This window comes from Callithrix jacchus, chromosome 13 (genome assembly GCF_049354715.1).
Source record: "Callithrix jacchus isolate 240 chromosome 13, calJac240_pri, whole genome shotgun sequence".
NCBI classification, from domain to species: Eukaryota; Metazoa; Chordata; class Mammalia; order Primates; family Cebidae; genus Callithrix; species Callithrix jacchus.
In genome coordinates, this window is record NC_133514.1 from 24,308,965 (window position 1) to 24,328,818 (window position 19,854).

Sequence of the window (19,854 nt, forward strand, 5' to 3'; positions counted from 1 at the left end):
GGTAAATTGATTTTGTAGGGCCAGAGTAGTTGGGAGAATTACTGGGATGTGACTGGTAATGGGTGTAGGGTTTCTTTTTGCGGTGATGAAAATGTTTTAAAATTGGTGTGTTAATGGTTGCATAATGATGATGTATACAGTGCTGTGAATATGCTAAAAACCATTGAAAGGTACATTTAAAGGGGTGAATTGTATGGTATATGAGTTATAGCTCAATAAAGCTGTTATTAAACAAATGAAAAACAATGCAAGAGTGACCATGGTCTCCATGCTATTTCTGGTTACTCTCAACTTTCTAATTAATGCCTTCATTATACGAGGAAAAAAGAGATAAATACTGGAAAGGAAGCAATAAATTATTACAGAAAATATTTGTCTACTCAGAACATTCAAGAGATTTATACTAGAATGAATAAAAATGTTTGGTAAGGAGGCAGGTATACAAACTCACTGGGCCTTGGGCTGTTATCCTTACTATATAAACAGTTCTTATAAATATGTAAGAAATGATCACTTAGAAGGAAAGTAAACCAATTATATGAAGACCATTTGCAAAAAATACATCATGATGGATAACCATACAAAAGAATGTGCAGCGTATCAGTAACAAAAGAAACACTTCTTAAAAAAATCATAAGCTGGTAGGTGAGGGGCACTGTTGTTGAATGAATGTCTTTAACATACATAGACATTCAGAAGTCCTCAGGAATTTAGCAATGCCCCAGATTAAATTACATGACTACAAATATTTATAGTACCTAATTCTTTATTGACCTCAGTTGATATCTGAAAATTGGGAGGAAGTAATCTCTGAAAATTGGGATCCACTATAGCTATACTTAGAGGGCTGGCTTGGCTATAAGCGCTTAGAGGAGAATGAGGCAATGGGAGGTCTTGAGGCCTGTTTGCTCTTGGTGTCCTGAGGAATGTTCATGAGGTCTGCTACTCCCCTGGCTGTCTCCTGGAGCAGAAGGGAAGTCTTAGGCTCCTGAACTAGATCAGGACCACAATTTCTATTATTATTTATTATTATTTTTTGAGATGGAGTCTCAGTCTGTCATCCAGGCTGGAGTGTAGTGGCATGATCTTGGTTCACTGCAACCTCTGCCTTCCGGGTTCAAGTGAATTTCCTGCTTCAGCCTTCTGAGTAGCTAGAATTGTAGATGCCCACCACCACACCAGGATAATTTTTGTATTTTTAGTAGAGACAGGGTTTCACCATTTTGGCCAGACTGGTCTCGAACTCCTGACCTCAGGTGATCAACCTGTCTTAGCATCCCAAGGTGCTGGGATTACAGGTGTGAGCCACAAGGTTGGCCCACAGCTTTTATTTAAACTGAAGAATGGAGCGAATACAATGCATTAGTTCCTAAGCTGCCTCATGGAAGCAACTACCATTTTGACTGGAGGGATGAGTTAGTGTTTATCTGAAGGTGGTTGATTCTTGGCAGTGGTAGGATTGCTGTGCCCTGTGGTCATTATAGGAACGTTCCTCTGGTGGTTATAGTGGCTGTGTCTTACTAGAGTCATCATTGCTTCAGTTTTCTCTTGCCCTGTAGAGACTGTCTTGTCATTTCTATTACATATTATGTTAGGATGATCCCAGTGCACATATCCTTGAAATTGCCCTGCATATAAGAGATGTATGCTTGATAAAAATTATTTCTAGAAATCTCTTGTAGCAGTTTGGATTTTAGCTGAGTTGTGATAATGCCATTCATTAGAAAGATTTTTTTTATAAATCAATGTAAGGATCTTGAAATGGTATGTTTTCCTTATGTACATTTATCTGATACTTTTTTTCTCCCATATGTATGTTTATACTTCCTACTACTTTATATGGAAGCAGTCTAACATTTCTACAAGTTAGAAACACATAGCAAAATGTGTTATTTTTTTTTTCCTAGAATATAATTCATACATGGTCAGTGTAAACTCTGAACTTTAACACATACACTTTCTGCTTTAATAGAAATGTTATATAATTCCAATGAAATAAAAGTGTAGACCAATGTAAAACTCAGAGAGGGTATTCTTAGTAGGATCTACAGATCTTTTGTGGTACATTTAAAGTCATATTTTCATAATTGATGAATTTTCATCTTTGGATATACAGAATCATATTCAGAGATCCGATTAACTTAAGGGGACGTGTTTTGGTTTTTACTATTAGGGAATTCTCAAAAAATTGCATTTTGGAGTAAGTATGAGTTTACTCTCTTGTCATTTATTTTGTGAATCTCTCTTCTGGTTTATGGTAATTCTGTTCATCATGCCGATTTCTCTAGGTTGAAAATGTCCGCTTGGTAGATCGAGTGTCTCCTAAAAAAGCAGCTCTAGGTACTTTGTATTTGACGGCTACTCACGTCATATTCGTTGAAAATTCACCTGACACAAGAAAAGAAACATGGGTATGCTTTATTTTTAGCTTTCCTTATTTTGCATTGTTTGAAGTAAAAAGGTTTTGCCCTCCATTTTTCCTTAGGGTGAGATGGGTGGGCTTTTGATGCTTGGGTGTTAGGGAACTGTTTCTGGAATGTGTGTGCCTTTTTCAGTGCAGTCATATCTACTTAATCATTTTAAACATGAATTATTTGAACATCATTAAAGAGAGACTTAGAAAAAGCCAGATGATACAAGTGCTTCCTGTCACAGCTGTCAGGGAGAGACCGAATAATGTCAGTTGTCCAGATTCAGCATTTTCATCCTCTAGTGCTCCATTTGCAGTACTCTTTATTTGTAGGGTCCTATAATGCAGCCATTTGGTCACTTTATTATCTTGCCTCTATTTTTCCAATAATTGGAAAAAGAAAAGCTAGAGGAGTTTCACCATCAGGTATTTCTGCTACTTAATGAAACTATTAGATATTTATTCTTATTATTTTTGAGATGGAGTCTCACTCTGTTGCCCATGCTGGAGTGCAGTGGTGTGATCTTGACTCACTGCAACCTTTGCCTCCTGGGTTTAAGTGATTCTCCTGCCTCAGCCTCCAGAGTAGCTGGGACTATAGGCATGCACCACCACACCTGGCTTACTTGTTATTATTTTTAGTTGAGACGGGGTTTCACCATGTTGGCCTGGCTGGTCTTGAACTCCTGACCTCAAGTGATCTGCCCACCTTGGCCTCCCAAAGTGCTGACATTACAGGCATGAGCCACTGCACCTGGCCATATTATTTTTTCACAACCCAATCATGACATCCCTGAATTGTAGATTTCCCTTTTCTATATTCCATGCACCGTGATACATTTTTAGCAGAAGGTGGCAGGCACTTCTTAGTGTAGAGGAAACTTAATAAAATGCTGCCATTGAAGACTGAGCAGAGACCCTCCTGTAACACCAGAGATGCACTTCAGCATGATTTCCTTTAAAGTTAATCTCCTCTTTGGAGAGTAGAATCATGGTTTTACTAGAGGCTGGGAGAGCATAGGATAGGGAGGAAATGAGGAGATATTGATCAAAGGGCACCAAGTTTCCAGTAGACAGGAGGAAAGGTCTTGAAATCTACTGCACAGCAAGGTGACCATACTCAATAGTAACATATATTTCAAAAATCATTACGAGAGTAAATTTCAAGGGTCTCACTGTAAAAAAACAAACAAACAAAAAACTATAGGTAACCAACGGCTATGTTAATTAGCTCGATTTAATCCATTCCACATGATGTATATCTATCACAGCATCACTTTGTACCCCGTAAATGTGTACAACTATGATTTGCAGTAAAAAATATTAATTTAAAAAATAAAACAAATCCCTTCTTTTGTAGCCTGCCCGACCACCAACAGCTTGGTAAACAACAATCCCATGTTGATACAGAACTTGAACATTCCATGTGGAATTAAGGAGCATGGTGGCACCTCCCAGCGGAGCCATCTCTAACTTTTGTTGATTGCAGAAGTTAATTTTACTAACTTCTCATGACCTTATTTAATTTTAGCGATTAAGTGCATTCAACATTTGACTACGAAAATGTTTTCTTACCTGGCCTTGTGCAAATTTATATGCTGAATGATTTGATTTGAAATAACTATCCTGGATATCAGGAAGCTTGGTATTGAAAAATAAAATTAAAAATTTAGGAAGTTGGTTCTTACCTGGAACATCTCAGTGCTTGTCATCTGGATGCAAGGATTGAGCTGGCTGGAGGTTGGGCACTGTTTCTTGTCTTTCTTTGAGCCACAAAGAAATGTTAGTCCTTGTCATATTCATTAGTTACTTGTGCTTAGCTTGTGCAAATTAACATTTGGTTCTAGATTCTTCACAGTCAGATTTCCACCATTGAGAAACAGGCAACAACTGCTACTGGATGCCCTCTGCTGATTCGCTGCAAGAACTTTCAGATAATACAGCTCATCATACCTCAGGAAAGAGATTGCCATGACGTGTACATCTCCCTGATACGCCTTGCAAGGCCAGGTAGGGCAGAGGAACTTGGCATTTAATACGGAACCCCTCTTAAAAATTTGCAAATCATGTTCAAGAATTTGTATGGTGCTTAGAAATGATAGTATTTGAGGGATTAGGTGTCAGTCTGGTTCTCAGATGAGGACAAGTCTGAATGATTGCCTGATATATAGTTTCTTGTTTTTTAGGGTCTCTTCGGAGTTATTTACTATGTGGGTCTCTTTCATGAATCTTAGTATTAACTTAATCTTGGTGGGGTTTATAGGATGTTTTCCTTTGGGGGTGAAATTGCCTTTAAGTTATGCCCTTCTTATATTATGGTAATTGAGCCACCTTGAATGGGGCCAGTGACAGAACTGACCAATTGTTTTGTGTGGGAAATGTTATCAGACAGTTCTTATGCAGTTTTCTCCCTCTTGAGGCTTTTAAGGTTTGGTCTCCATTGCTTTTTTGTTTCTTTGATTTTTTTCCCATTTTTCAGATAGTTTTGCTCTATTGCCCAGGCTAGAGTATAGTGGTGCCATCTCAGCTCACTGCAACCTTTACCTCCCAGATTCAAGCGATTCTCATACCTCAGCCTCCTGAGTAGATGGGACTACAGGTGCTCACCCCAACACCACCCTGCTGATTTTTGTGTTTTTAGTAGAGGTGGGGTTTCGCCATGTTGGCCAGGCTGGTCTTGAACTCATGGCCTCAAGGGATCCACCTGCCTCGGCCTCCCGAAGTGCTGGGATTACAGGTGTGAACTACCATGCCTGCCCCTCCATTGCTTTTTGATAATTATTTTTTCCAAGGTTGGTGCAACTGGACTTTGTTAGCATCAGTGACTATTCAGAGTGTGGATCTGCTGATTCTCCTGGAAAAAAAAAGAAAATTTGATGTGGTGGGAAGAACATTTGGGTTTGAAAATTACATTCTCTCCGTTGCTATCTTGTTCTAGCTGTCATCTTGGGCTCTTCAGATTTATAGCTTACTCTTCACTTGTACAGAAGTGTTTCTTGCCTCTCTGTGTGGCTTGTGTGAGTTGTGGTGGTGTTTTCCTTAAAAGAAATATACTCTGTTTCTTGGAAGAATACAGTGAAAAGAGATCATTTATATAAATAAAATTGTGTTACACAGAAGTAGTTAATAAAGGAAATAAGGTATGTGCTGATAGTTACTTTGCCAAATGCTTTTTGCTTCAGGACAAGAAGTTCAATTATAAACCTGCCAAGGCATTTGGTTGGATCCTAAGTTTCTTATGATTTGTTCATATCCTTTATAGGTAGCTAAGAGATAAAGTTACTGAATGGAAACGATGCCAGGGAGCTGTCAAAGTCTGGTAATTTTTACTTTACACTGTTTCCCTTTAAAGGCAGTTGGTTGAGGCTTTTTCATACAAGTGTGTTAAAAGAATGGCAGAGTAAGCCAGAAAAGCAGTTGAACTTTTTGGAGGGTGCACTAAAATTGGAACAGAAGTTCTGGGAAGATGTACATTAGATTGCACGCAGCAGAGAATGTGAGGAGAATGCTGTGCTAACAGTTTCTATGTCATTGATTGATGGAAGTACTGGGCGATAAAATGTGCTCTGAGCGGATTAACGGGATTTAGGAATAGCCTAGAGAACTGGGAAAGAGCTGAGCAGCTGGAAGAGTGAATCACAGGGACCAGGAGGGTCACGGCCCTCAGGCAGCAAGTGATAGGACTCTCACTGTGAGGATCCGCGAGGGGGAAATTAGTATGTTCCCCCAGTTTCAAAAATAGATACTTTTTCTTAAAATATGAAGTTTTGGGAGTTACATATTAGATGTAGTCAGAGACCTGACTGGCTACCTTTTCTTAAAAAAGGAAATCATAGTAATTCATTGAATCAAAGCCATCACCTGAGAGGAGTTAAAAAGAATCATTAGCATTCTGAAACATGGGGATTAGAAATGCCAGTTTGTATAAAATGTAGTGCTTTAATAAATGTGGGAAGGTGAACTAGAACACAGGTAGTTTCACAGTGTAATGTTAAAGGCAGTGCTAAAATTGGGGCATATTATAGGCTATAACTTTGGAAGCAGGACTTTGTAGAGGCAGATGGGGAATTGTGGAAGGGGTTAGACATGAAACAGTAGCCTTCAGTTGGGGCATGGGTGGCTTTTTAGAACCATCTGAAGATATTTTATAAAATACACACTCCCCCTCCTCTAAGTGTATGAGAATAAACGTGTGTGTTTGGTTGGTGAGGGAGGTGTACTTTGAATTCTAGTAGTATAATATAGCTCTCTCTTGATATTCTGGTTAGTAGTCAACAAAATTTACATATTTTCAGTTTCTTTTATGGACACCCAGCTAACTGCAAGGTTCTATAGAGCAGGGGTCCCTATCTCCTGGGCCACAGACAGGTTCCAGTCTATGGCTGGTTAGGAACCAGGCCACACAGCAGGAGGTGAGTTGTGGGCAAGCAAGCACGAGGTCCACCTCCTATCAGATCAGCAGTGGCATTAATTCTCTTAGGAGCATGAACCTCATTGTGAACCACACATGCGAGGGATCTAGGTTTTGTGCTTTTTACGAGAATCTAATGCCTGATGATCTGAGGTGGAACAGTTTTATCCTAAAACCATCCCCCAACCACACCCTCATCCATGGAAAAATTGTCTTCCACAAAACTAGTCGCTGGTACCAAAAAGTTTGGGAACCACTGCTATAAAGGACAAAACAGTTGTTTTTACATAGAAAGAAATGTTTGGGTGTTCATTTAAGTCAAGGCCTCTGAAGGAGATATTTTCAAAGTTGTCATAATTTAATATTAAAATCAAAAGTACTTTAAAACCTTAGCATCAGCAGAATGCTAAGGATGGGGAAGGGAAGAGAAAAGTTCCCAACTGTCAGCAGAGGGACACAGAGGCATGAGGTGTTTTAAAACCAGTGTAACTATTGAAAGCTAAATTGCTTTAGACATTCTGCTGAATTCAGGCAACTTAAAATAAATGTTGAGATTCTCTCTTTACTGAGTTAGGATTTGTGGTATAAGGGTAAATCAAATTACTAAAATATTAGGAGAGATTTTTATTGGTTTGCTTTTTGTATGAATAAAGATTGATAAGAATTTGGTCACAGACTATAGAAGATCTCAGGCAGAACATAACATGGCCAAATGCAAGAAAAATTCTTGGTAAAGAACTAACTTAGGTTAAAATAAGGGTTGTGGCTCAAATGAGATCAGTTAACCTTGTAGATCTAATATATTCATAAGGACGCGAATTTTTATAATGAAAATACCCCTGTTTCTCAGAGGCCCTCAGCTTTCCCATGTCTTCTCTCCTCTCTTCCCTCCAATTTGCCTCCTGCTGTTTATTTTTGAATCAATTATCTTTCCCACTTTAGTGTTGGTGGGTGGTTCAACACTTAAATAATTTCTTTTGTTTATTTTCCTCCTTTTCCTAGTTTTTTTTTAGTATCTTACTCCCCAATTCTTTTGGATATTTTTGATTTTAAAAAATCTCATGATTGAAGTAGTCTCATTTGCTTAATTTATAAGTTTTTATTTTTCTTATCTAAGTTATTGATGTTTAAGCAATTTTTGCAGTGGTAATTTCTTTTTTATCAGAGTCTTGCAGCCCTTTTCCACTGTGTTAGCTTCAACAGTCCTAGTGTTTAATTCCAACACAATTTAAACACAATGTTTAAAATAGACAGCAGGCCGGGCACGGTGGCTTAGGCCTGCAATTCCAGCACTTTGGAGGGCCAGGTGGGCAGATCACAAGGTCAACAGATCGAGAGACCATCCTGGCCATATAAAACCCCATCTCTACTAAAAATACAAAAGTTAGCTGGGCATGGTGGTGCATTCCTGTAGTCCCAGCTACTTGGAAGGCTGAGGCAGGCGAATCATTTGAACTGGGGACATGGAGATTGCAGTGAACCAAGGTTGCACCACTGCACTCTAGCCTGGTGACAGAGGGAGACTCTGTCTCCAAAAAAAAAAAAAATAGCAAAGGTGAGGCACTGTCATTTTTATTTTAAATATGCAAAAATCCTGTAATAGCTGTATTATCTTCTCACCCCACTCTAAATGGTTTTTCAGATACAGTTATTTTAAATTACCCGAATTCAGCATAATGTTTGATGCAATTTAGGTTTCAATAATTACTGTGGTTAAAAAAACACTCACATCTCTGTGTCCTGATGACTATTGGTAACTTTTCCCTTCCCTTTCCCACCGTTCACATTCTGCTGATGTTGATTCATGTTTGTTTTTTTCTTTAGATTTTTAAAATACTTTTGATTTTAATATTGCATTATTTGTTGCTTCTCCCAGTTAGTCTATATTGAGAGGCAAATCCTCCATATATTTATGCTAAATAATTCTGTTTTTATAATCTTTAACCTGATGCCTAGAGAACAAGCTAGGTTTTTTTCCTTCCTTCCTTCCCTAATGTTTTGTTGTACCCACATCTCTCTCTTATTTTAGCAGAAGGAGCACGCTTTCCTTTACATGGGAGAAAAGGAGCAAAGGTTGGATACGGATGCAGCCCTGTTTATTCACCTGGTGGTTCCAAATTGAGAGTTCCACCTGATGTCTTGTATTTTCTATGGGAAGTAGGAAGTGGGGTTATCTGAGAGTGAAGGAGCCAGGGAGGGCAATAGAGACTGAGTTGTACTGTAGTGCCACAAGCTGCCCTAGGTTAAGGGGAGCACAGCGAATACCCGTGCTAGAATAAAGTCAGTCAAAACATGCATCTCTATGCTTGGGTTGAGCGCTTGCTTTCAACTGAAACACTGATTTGGTCTTCCTAGAAACAGCCAAAATGTTACTCATTCTTAATTTCATGTAGTATTTTAGAAACTATCATTTTGCTCTGGGCAGGAAAACATTAAAGCTTGACTCCTGTTTCATTAGCTATATGATTTATGTAGATAATATATGATATTGTGAATACCAAGATTTCCACATTAACTTTTTCTGAATTTTTTTAAAAATTAAAGATGCACATTCAGTTTACTCTTACAGTCTAAAGCCATTTGAGTATTTGCTTCTTATTGGAGGAGCTCTTGTGTAATGGTGCCCCTTAGGGTGAGGCCTTCGGTACACTTCCTGCTGAAAGCTGCGGGTCACTAACAGCAAAATATGTTTTATGTTGGATATGCTGGCTCAGACTAATGGGAAAAGCCGGTGGAGCTTTTAACATGCCTGTTTTAAAAGTGGGTAAAAAAATCAATTGAGGGATATGACCTTCCTAGAGTAGGCAAATATTTTCTCTCTGTTCAGATTCTGTAAAGATTACAGATTTGTCTAAAATATAAAAAGCTTCTGCATAACCGAGGAAACAACAGAGTAAAGAGACACTCTAAGGAATGGGAGAAAATATTTGCAAGCCATACATCTGATAAGAGATGAATATCCAAAATATATAAGGAACTCAAACAACTCAATAGGAAAAGAGCAAGTACTCTGATTAAGAAAGGGAGCTGAAGAGACATTACTCAAAAGAAGACATAGATGACTAACAGATACATGAACAAATGCTTGACCTCAGTAATCATTAGGGAGATGCAAATTAAAACCACAGTGAGATATCGCCTCACAACTGTTAGAATGGCCTTTACCAAAAAGATGAAAGATAGCAAGCTTTGGCAAGGGTGCAGAGGAAAGAGAATGTTTACGCACTGTTGGTGGGAATGTAAATTACTACAGCCATTATGGAAAATAGATGGAGGTTCCACAGAAAACAAAAGTAAAATTAGATGATTCAACACTCCTGCTTCTAAGTACTTACTGGAAAGATTGAAATCTATATGTCAAAGAAATGCCTGCTCTCACATTTTCACTGCAGCACTATTCACAGTAGCCAAGTTGTGGAATCAACTTAAGTACACATCATTGGATGAAGAGCTAAAGAAAACATGGTATATATAAGTAATGGAATGCTATTCAGCCTTCAAAAGGAAGACATTTTGTTATTTGTGACTACATAGATGGAATTGGAGAGGATTATGCTGAGTAAAGAAAGCCAAAGACATAAAAAACAAATTCCACATGTTCTCACTTACATGTTAAACTCATAGAAACAAAGAGTAGAATGGCAGAGGCTGGGAGAAGGGGAGATGGGGAGATGATGGTCAAAGGGTGCAAAGCTTTAGACAGGAGAAATAAGTATTATTTTGAGAACTGTTGCACAGTGTGCTGAGTGTAGGTAATAACTGAGTAGTGTACATTTTAAAACACAGTATATTTCAGATATTCTTGTTACAAAATATGTGAAATATTTGAGGCAATGTATATGTTAATTTGCTTGGATTAATCATTCTGCATTGTGGTCAAAAATCATAACATCACTTTTTACCCCAGAAATATATACAACTATAATTTGCCAATATATTATTAAAAAGTCTATAAGCCAAAAAATTAAAAAGATGAGCAAGACCTACTTGGTGTTTTTTTAAATTTACCTTCCAGCTAATTGCTAAAAATTCTGCTATGTATTTGGTAAAGGTCGAGAATGAAAGGAACAGAAAATTATGAGATGTGAACAATTCAGTAAAATTTTTTTCTGTGCTAGTGGCACTTTTTTGATTTCTCAGAGTAGGCGGAGTCTGGAGGCCGCTTCTGGGCTTGCCTGTGGGTAAGAAGCTTGTCCATGTTAACATGACTGAGTTTTGGCTGACAAAAATGGGGTTTTTCCTTGCTGTCAGGTAGAATTTTGTTTAAATTGGGCATGAAGATTGGTTGATCACTATTTTCCTTAAAAATATCTGAAGGAAAAATTCATAATTTCAGTGTCAACCCATCTTAATGTCTCCTAGTTCAAGAGTGATCTGCTTAATGTCTGTTATAAATTAGTCTTGCTGTAATTTATGGATAGTTTCATTTTCTCTACCCAGTGGAAACAGGTATCAGCCCACACACAGAAAACTGTCAGTAGTCATAGGATGTTTTTCTTCTTCTACCTTTACAGCTATTTGTAAATATTAACAAAGGGAGCTTAAATTCCATTATTACCCCATCTTCAGTAGGTCTTCTTTTACTGAGGGAAATGAGGCTTTCTCAAGAGAGTCTTTTGGCATCTTAAACAACTTGGATTTGTGGTTAACATTATGGTAGTAGAAGCCTGAGTCATGAAAATGGTACTTCGAGATGGAAAAGACGTGTCAGTGTCCAGCCAACTATTCCCAGAACAGGATTTCAAGTTATACATGCTGTCTGCAACATTAGCTAAGATGATAAGAAATTGTTTCTATGGAAAATGTCTGCTCTGGTTTGTGTGTGAGTGCACCTGGATGTTCATATTTTGTTATTTGTGCAAATAGTATTCTAAGTTTTGAAGTTTAGAAATATGACATCGAAAGACTGAAATAGAACATAATTTATCTCACTGACACACCACAGTTGCTTCTTACTCACAAAAAAAATGAAGAAATATGGTTCTTAAAATATGACCCTTATCTTTCCTCTTTCATGTGGATGAGTCATCTCAGTAGCCATCAAAACAAATTTGAAACCTGAGTTTTTGTGTCAGGCTGCCTGCGTGTTGCTGCAGCCTCTTGCTGGTGGTGAGATCCTATAAAGGGTTTCAAATACATGTGTTTAGGAACCTTAAATTGTCCACATTGAATGCTATCAGTATGCTAAGGACATAGGAGGACCTGGGGAAGCTATGAGAAGGAAATGTTTTGGAGAGAAACAGGAAGATTAGGGGACTGGAACAAGGAAGGAAGAAGAGAGAAGGATCTGCCTTTGGGGAGTGATATGTTATGATTAGGAGCAGGCCTTCTGCAGCCAGATGTCTCATTTCAACCTGGACTCCCCAGTTACTAGCCATGTGACTTTGAGTGAGGGAATGTGCCTCAAACTCCCTTTGCCTCAGATTTCTTATCAGTAGAGTGAGGAACATCAATGTTGCCTACTAACCGGATTAATGCACTTAAGTGCAACAGAATCTGGAACAAAACAAGGTCTGAGTATCAGCTATCCTTTGTTATCATCAGAAATGCTTAGATCTGCACTGTCCAAAATGGTAGCCACTGGCCACAGATAGTTGTTCAGTGTTACTCCGAACTGAGATATGCCATCTAGTGAAAAATACACGTGAAATTTTAAAGACAGTACAAAATGAAATGTATCAAATATTAATACATTTTATATCACACACATGTTGAAATCATAATGATTTTGGATATATTGAGTTAAATAAAATAGATTATTAAATTAACTCTTTTGAAATGTGGCTATATAAAGAAATTTAAAATGACCTACATAGGTCACATTATATTTCTGTTGGGTAGCGCTGGTCTCTACACTTCCCCTTAAATGGCAAGACCAGAGCAAGAAAATAAAATCCTAGCTTTTACTGGAGAGAGGGAAACAGTGGGGCTTTTGGGCTTCACAAACATCAGAGATAACATGACAGGATTGAAAGAAGCTGCATCATGATGCAGCCTTCACCAGTTCTTATCCCATGAGCACAGTGCTGTGCACTATGAATTGATTTTTTTTAACGAATTCTGTGCAAATGGACAGTGGAATTATGACATTTATGTAGTTGTTTAAAGTTCAGATGTTCCCAGTGCAAACGTGTAATCCATAGTTTTTTCAGTTTTGTTATTTCTTCTTTTTTAATACTGTGAGCATCAAAATGTGCATTTGGCCTGGTCCTGTGTCTGCCTCTGAGAGGCCATTCCAAATCTAAGCTTCATATGCATTAAAAAAAATGGAATCTTGATTGAATGCATATGTTCTTAATTTTTATGTTCCATATTTTATGTGGTCTGGAAAATATATTTGCTTTTAAAGCAACCAAAAAAAAAAAGAAGCTCAAAATGGAGATGTCCCTGTGTTCTAAAAGGAAAGAAGGTACTGCAGAGTTGAGTTTTGATACCCCAAGGTGTTCTTATCATTGCTGGGAGGAGGTAGGGGATCCTATCCACTGCGCACAGGTTGCGCCCAGTAGTGTGCTAGGGGTGGGGATTGTGATAGCCTCTTAGGGTACTCCAGCTGGGACAGAATGTTTTGGGGGAGATTTGGCTCTGGTTTTGACTAAGCTTGATTTAACTTTATCCTTCCTTTTCTTGCAGTGAAATACGAGGAGTTATACTGCTTTTCATTTAACCCCATGCTGGATAAAGGAGAAAGAGAGCAAGGCTGGGTGCTGATCAATCTCAGTGAAGAATACAAGCGGATGGGCCTCCCTAATAATTACTGGCAGCTCAGTGATGTGAATAGAGAGTACAGAGTGAGTGAAGGCATTGTATAAAACCCAAGCACTGAAGCCACATGAAACTATGATTTCAGCTAGCTTTGCATACCTTTAGTTTTATCTCCTTTAGGTTTTGTGGCTCTTTGTAGATATCCATGTGTAGATTTCCAGGTCCCTCTTGGTTATTGTCAGCTGTATTTCCAACTTGCACCTAGAATCAAAGTATTTGAACCAGGGAAACATAGAGATCACCCCTTCTACACCCTTCCAAACCCTTCCTCTCATGGTCGAAGAACTTAAAACCCGGAGAGGTTGGGTGGCAGGCCTTATGGACAGGCACTTGGTGGGAGAGCTGGCCAGGATCTCATTCTCCCATCAGGTCTTTTTATAGTGTAGTGAGTGATTAGTGGGCAAGTCATGGATACTCTGATGGCAGTTTGGCACCAGCTCCTCTGTGTGCTCACTGAACTCTTGCTTGGTACACAAGGTCACCAAGAGGCTTCCCTAGAGAAATACGTCTACACTCACAGGAAGGAATAGAGAGAGGCAGGGAAGCTAGAGTGGCAGAATTAATCGCAATTTCTCCTTAATGATCATGGGTGGTTTCACTATTAATTTTTAAAATATTAAGTAACAAGCATAATGTGAGACCATCCTAGAGAGATTGCAAAAAAAAAAAAAAATGCCCACCATCCCATTTTAAAATCATTCTTAGGTTTTAAAATTTTCCTTCAGTTGTTTTCTCATTTGTATAGTATGATAACATTTTTCTTATGTAAGTAATGCATATTCATTATTGAAAATTAGAAAATATAGAGCAAAAGGATATTAAATCACCTAAAAGTGCCATCATTCACCTAAAAGTGCTTGCTTAAAAAAAGCAAGGCACAATATGACAAATATAGTATGATACCTTTTGGCTTAACAAAGAAGGGAGAATAATAGCATGTTTGTCCAAAAGTGATAACCTAGAGTGGTGCTGGTAATGGGACAGAACATAAGGATGAAAGTGGGATTCACTCTCCTGCTTCCGCGTCACTGGGTGCAATTTGGCATTGTTGTTCCTTTGCTTTTATTTATAGCATTTTATGCACCTTTTGTATTGTTTCACTTATATAACCATGTGGATTTATTACCTAATCTTAACTTTGAGCCAAACTGATTTGTATGAATTGGATCTTAATTACAGGCGAGCTACCACTCTTGGCCCCCAAGGTTTTTGCATTTACCTAATCAACTAGTGAGGTTGAGCTTGTGTTTCTTGGCCATTCATGTTGACTCTTCTGTGAATTATCTACTCGTGTTTTTGTTCTTTTTCCCATAAGATTATTTGTCTTTTTCTTGTTGTAGTTCTTTATATAATGTAGCCAATAATCTTATAATTTATAGCTGATAAACTGTTCCCGGGGTCTTCAGAAGTTTTGAGTTGTCAATCTTTCTTACCATGTTTTGTCTTTTAGTATACTGGTTTTTTTTTTAAAAAAATACTGATCTGTTTGCTAAACTGTGTCCCAATTTGACACTGTATAAATTGCACAATTACATTTTACCAATTATTATTAGAGCCTTATAATAAATCTTGATATCTTAAAAGTCAGCTTCTTTGACATAATTCCTCAGGATATCTTGTGTATATAGATTATTTGGGCTAGAATGGACATTTCCATGATGCTGTATCTTCATCATTATATTTAAATTTAACAACCATGGCTTTAATCATTACAAACTATCTGGCTCATATAATCAGACTAGTTTGTTCTTATACTAATGCTCACCTTTGCAGTGAATTTTTAGTCTTGAAATGAAAGAAAGGAAATTCCAAGTTTAGTAAAGAAAATTGGATACCCTTTTTAAAAAAATATGACACATGCTTGGGCAAGGAAGAAAATGAGGCAGAACCACTTCTTGTGGAATAATGTCTCCTTGGAAATACAGGTTCTTCCTATTTTTGATGCTATTTCCTTCTAGAGTTAGTGTACAAACATGACTCATATTCAGTCACTGAAGTCCTGCATTGCACAGACTGCAGAACATGAGTTACTCAGTATTTCTTTTCAGCAGCAACACGCAGCAAAACAAAACTGACAATGAGCAAACTGTTTTGAAACAGAAAAGGTAAAAACCTAGGGGATGTTCTGATTTTGCAAATATCACTGAAATGGGGGAAAGATGATGTACGCTGATTTATCACTAACTTAGCCCTAGAATAAAAGTTGTCTTCCTTCAGAAAATTTTTGACTAATAACCCATGGAGAGAGGGATATCCAAACCATTCCTTTTGCTTTTGACCTCATGGTTAAGAAAATCTTTACTTTTTCCTCCCTTCTCTTACAAGTTCATCTGACAAATCCTTTGAGGTAGGTGGGTCAAGAAGTGTCATTTGATGGAAAATAAACTGTTTCCCATGGTGGAAATAACAGCAGACATAGAATACAAAACTTAGATTCTAGAACCAATTCTGCTATTTTTTTAACTGTGGCCTTGGAGAGGCTATTATTATCATCTGTATCATTGTACTACCATCACTATTTATAAGACACTTGCTTGTGGTAGTCTAAGTCTCTAAGCTCAGATTTCTTTTTATACCTAAACCTTGAACTTGTCTTTATTTAAATAAATTAATTGGTATTCATTGCTAGGTTAAAGTTTTAATCTAACTCTCTTGGAATAAAATGTAAAATACAGTTCAAACCAGTGATTTTATTAAAGCTCATTTATTTCAGTTCTCTACAGGTATATTTTATGTATCATGGATTATTTTGTTTTATTCACATATATGTCACTTTATGCTGTTTATAACCTCCTTCTTCTCCCTGTTCATTATAAATCCCTTAAAATAAATTTGAGCACAGAAATGTTTAAGAAGGTTGTCTATGTAGATATCTCTCAGTTTCTGACAACTCTTATCCCAAAGTGCTCAGCTGAATGATTGGTCCTCGGAGTCTGAGTGAAACTTTTGGATTGCATCTTAGATGGCTAGTGCCCTGAAATGATCAATACACATATTGGAAGGTTCTAACCAGATTAACAAAGATCAACTGTCCTGGGTGAAATCTTCAAGGCCAAAAACTCTTTTTCATTTCTGCCCTTAAGTAATGCCTGGCGTATAATAAGTACTCAGTAAAACCTTGTTGAATGAGTGAAAGAATTACCAAAACATTCCTCTTGCCAGGACAGCACCAAGGCATGTGGGCACTCCAGGAAGGCCAGTTAATTTAGTGGAGCACAAAGAAAATCAGTTTCCTTATTCATTAAAAAAAATGCTAAAATGATTAATTTACTAATCCACTTTCATTAGCTAAGGCAGAGTCCGTGTAAAGAAAATTCAGGAGAAAAACATTTTCCATTCTTCTGAACTTCTCATATTCTCTCTGAATTTTGTCAGATGGATTTCCAGACCAGACAAAATCTTGAGTGGCATACTGAGGTGTTTTAAAATTAGTGGCATATGTTGCATCATTGTGTGCATTATTTGTCAGAATTTTGACTACAGCTCTGTGAGTTTATTGCAAAAATGACGGCAGTCAATGCTAAGATTGTTTTTCCTTTACTTTTTTCATTGTGATTAAAAAGCACATAACATAAAATGTGCAATCTTAGTCATTTTTAAGGGTGTGGTTTAGGAGTGTTAAGTACATTGACATTGTTGTACTCTAGATATCTGGAACTCTTCATCTCTAGAACTGAAACTCTGTACCCATTAAACATCTCTCCATTCCCACCTACCACAGCCCCTGGCAACCATCATTCTACTTCTTGTTTCTATGAATTTCACTAATTTACCTACCTCATGTAAGTGGAATCATACAGCATTTTCTTTTTGTGGCAGGCTTATATCACTTAATATTCTCAAGGTTCATCTGTGATTATAGCATGTAACAGGATTTCCTTCCTTTTTAGGACTGAGTACTATTTCATTGTATTGATATACCACATTTTGCTTATCCATTCATCAAATTTGGGTTACTTCCACCTCTTGACTGTTGTAAATAATGCTATGTGAACATGGCTGTGCAAATCTCTCTTTGAGATTCTGCTTTCAAGTCTTTTGGGCATATATCCAGAAGTGGTATTGCCGGATTGTATAGGAATTCTATTTTAAAATTTCTGAGGCGCCTCCATGCTTTTTTCCATTGTGGTTGCATAATTTTACATCCCTATTCACAGTGCACTAGGGTTTTATTTTCTCTGCACACTCACCAATACTTATTTTATTATGTTTTCTTTCTTTTATTTTTTAATAGTGGCCATCCTAACAATTGTGAAGCAGTATCTCACTGTGGTTTTGATTCTCATTTCTCTAAGATATGTAGTTTACTAATAGTTTCTCCCATTCTGTAGGTTGCCATTTCATTCTTTTGATTGTGTCCTTTGATGCATAAAAGTTTTTAAGTTTGATGTAACAAATAGTTATATTTGTCTAATACTTGCTTTTGTTACCTCTGCTTTTGCTGTCATGCATAAGACTGCCAACTCCAACATCATAAAGTTTGTCCCTTATGTTCTTTTCTAGGATTTTAATACTTTTGGGTCTTGCGTTTAGGTTTTTAGTCCATTTTGAGTTATTTTTTCTATATAGTACAAGATAAGGGCCCGTCTTTATTTTATTTTATTTTTGCATATGGATATCCATTTTTCCCAGTACCATTTGTTGAAGAGAAATTGAGTGATCTTGGCACCCATGTTGAGGATAATTTGACCACATACGTGAGGGTGTACTTCTGGGTTCTCTTTTTTTATTTTTTTAAAGACGGGGTTTCACCATGTTGGTCAGGCTGGTCTTGAACTCCCAACCTCAGGTGATCTGCCCACCTTGGCCTCCTACTTCTGGGTTCTCTATTCCATTGGTCTATTTGTCTGTCTTTATTCCAGTACCACACTGTTTGATTGCTGCAAAATAGATATGGCTTTGTACTATATTTTGAAATTATGAAGTGTAAGTCCTCTAACTTTGTTCTTTTTCAAAATTGTTTTTTGCTCTTTGGAGTCCCTGGAGAATCCATGTGAATTTTAGGATGAATTTTTCTACTTCTGCAAAAAAATCCCCTTGCAATTTTGATAGGGATTGCCTTGTTTCCGTAGGTTGCTTTGGGTAGCATGGACATCTTCACAATATTAAGTTTTCCAATCCGTGAACACAGGATATCTTACCATTTATTTGTATCTTTAATTCCTTTCAGTGGTGCTTTATATTTTCAAGGTAGGATTGTTATTTTAATTTCCATTTGACAATGCTGTCTACTTTAATGAAAGCAGGACAAATATCCATGCTCCCAGCTTGGTAAGAGGTTGTATCTTCCCATGTTAACTGACACCCTGAATCTGATTTTCCCAAAGTCATTTTAGCTTCTTAGAGTTCCTCAAGCAAGTATGCATCAAAATGCTTTATAACTTAAGCTATGACCCATGGAACTTTTTCCCCTAGACCCAGTACCCTGGAGAATGTAGAAATCCTCATACCTGGTATTGTGTTCCTAGAGGAGAGGCCTCCACATCTGAAAAGCCTGGCCACTGGTGACTAGGCACAGGTTGTTGAGCTCTTGGTCCTGGCACATGCCAAGCCATGAAAGTCTACATGTCTCTATTTTGTAGAGTGAGAGCTCTGGTACTCTTAGAGGGCAGGAGGTAGTCTTCCTTGCTCCCTGTGTGAATAAAAAGGGCCATGCGTTGGGGTCAAGGAGAGTGGACTCTAGGTGTTTGATTTTCTCTCTTTGGTCTCATTCCAGCTATGGTGCACACAGGACCATGATGCTGGCGAACCTGAGTGTTTATTTATTTATTTATTTATTTTGCCTTAGAAGACCATAAAAAGGCCTGGCAGGAGTTCCTAAGTTCACAGGTTACCTCCTGCTCTTCAGAGAGGCTGTGCAAAATAAGCATGTTGACAAATCTTGCATGTTACTTACTCTTATTTAATCATGAAATTTTGCAATTCCTTAGTGTTGTTACAAGAAGGAATGTAGGTAATTCCCAACTTACTGAAAATCTACTTACTTCCTTTTAAAAACTGTTATTTTAGGAAACTGTTGATCTGGTGCAATGACTACATGTCTCTTGAAGCTCAGACAAACAGGTGTGGTCCATGTTGTAGTGTTCTAGCTGGCTGAGTTCATGGAGGTTCAGACAGCAGATTGGCATGGAGGAGGGAGGGTAGTGTTTTATGGCAGTCCTCCCAGCTAAAGCTCTCTGAGTCCAAGTTAGTTGAGCCTTCTGTTCTTGGCAGATTTTCCTTCAGAGTGTCAGTGCCAGAGCCCATGTTAAACTCTTTGGTGGTGTTCACA

At 37.7% G+C, this 19,854-nt stretch overlaps 1 protein-coding gene across 3 annotated transcripts in view; it reads left to right on the forward strand.

Moving 5' to 3' along the window:
• MTMR7 (myotubularin related protein 7) overlaps window positions 1-19,854 on the forward strand; it is a 102,490-nt gene that overhangs the window by 33,058 nt on the left and 49,578 nt on the right. For 2 of the 3 annotated variants that reach the window (XM_035270196.3, XM_002756900.6), the window contains exons 2-4: window positions 2,289-2,411; window positions 4,258-4,420; window positions 13,452-13,609. In XM_035270196.3, coding sequence (XP_035126087.2) covers window positions 2,289-2,411; window positions 4,258-4,420; window positions 13,452-13,609 — 444 coding nt within the window. The remainder of the gene's footprint in view (window positions 1-2,288; window positions 2,412-4,257; window positions 4,421-13,451; window positions 13,610-19,854) is intronic. The other variant, XM_035270197.3, reaches the window with a different exon arrangement.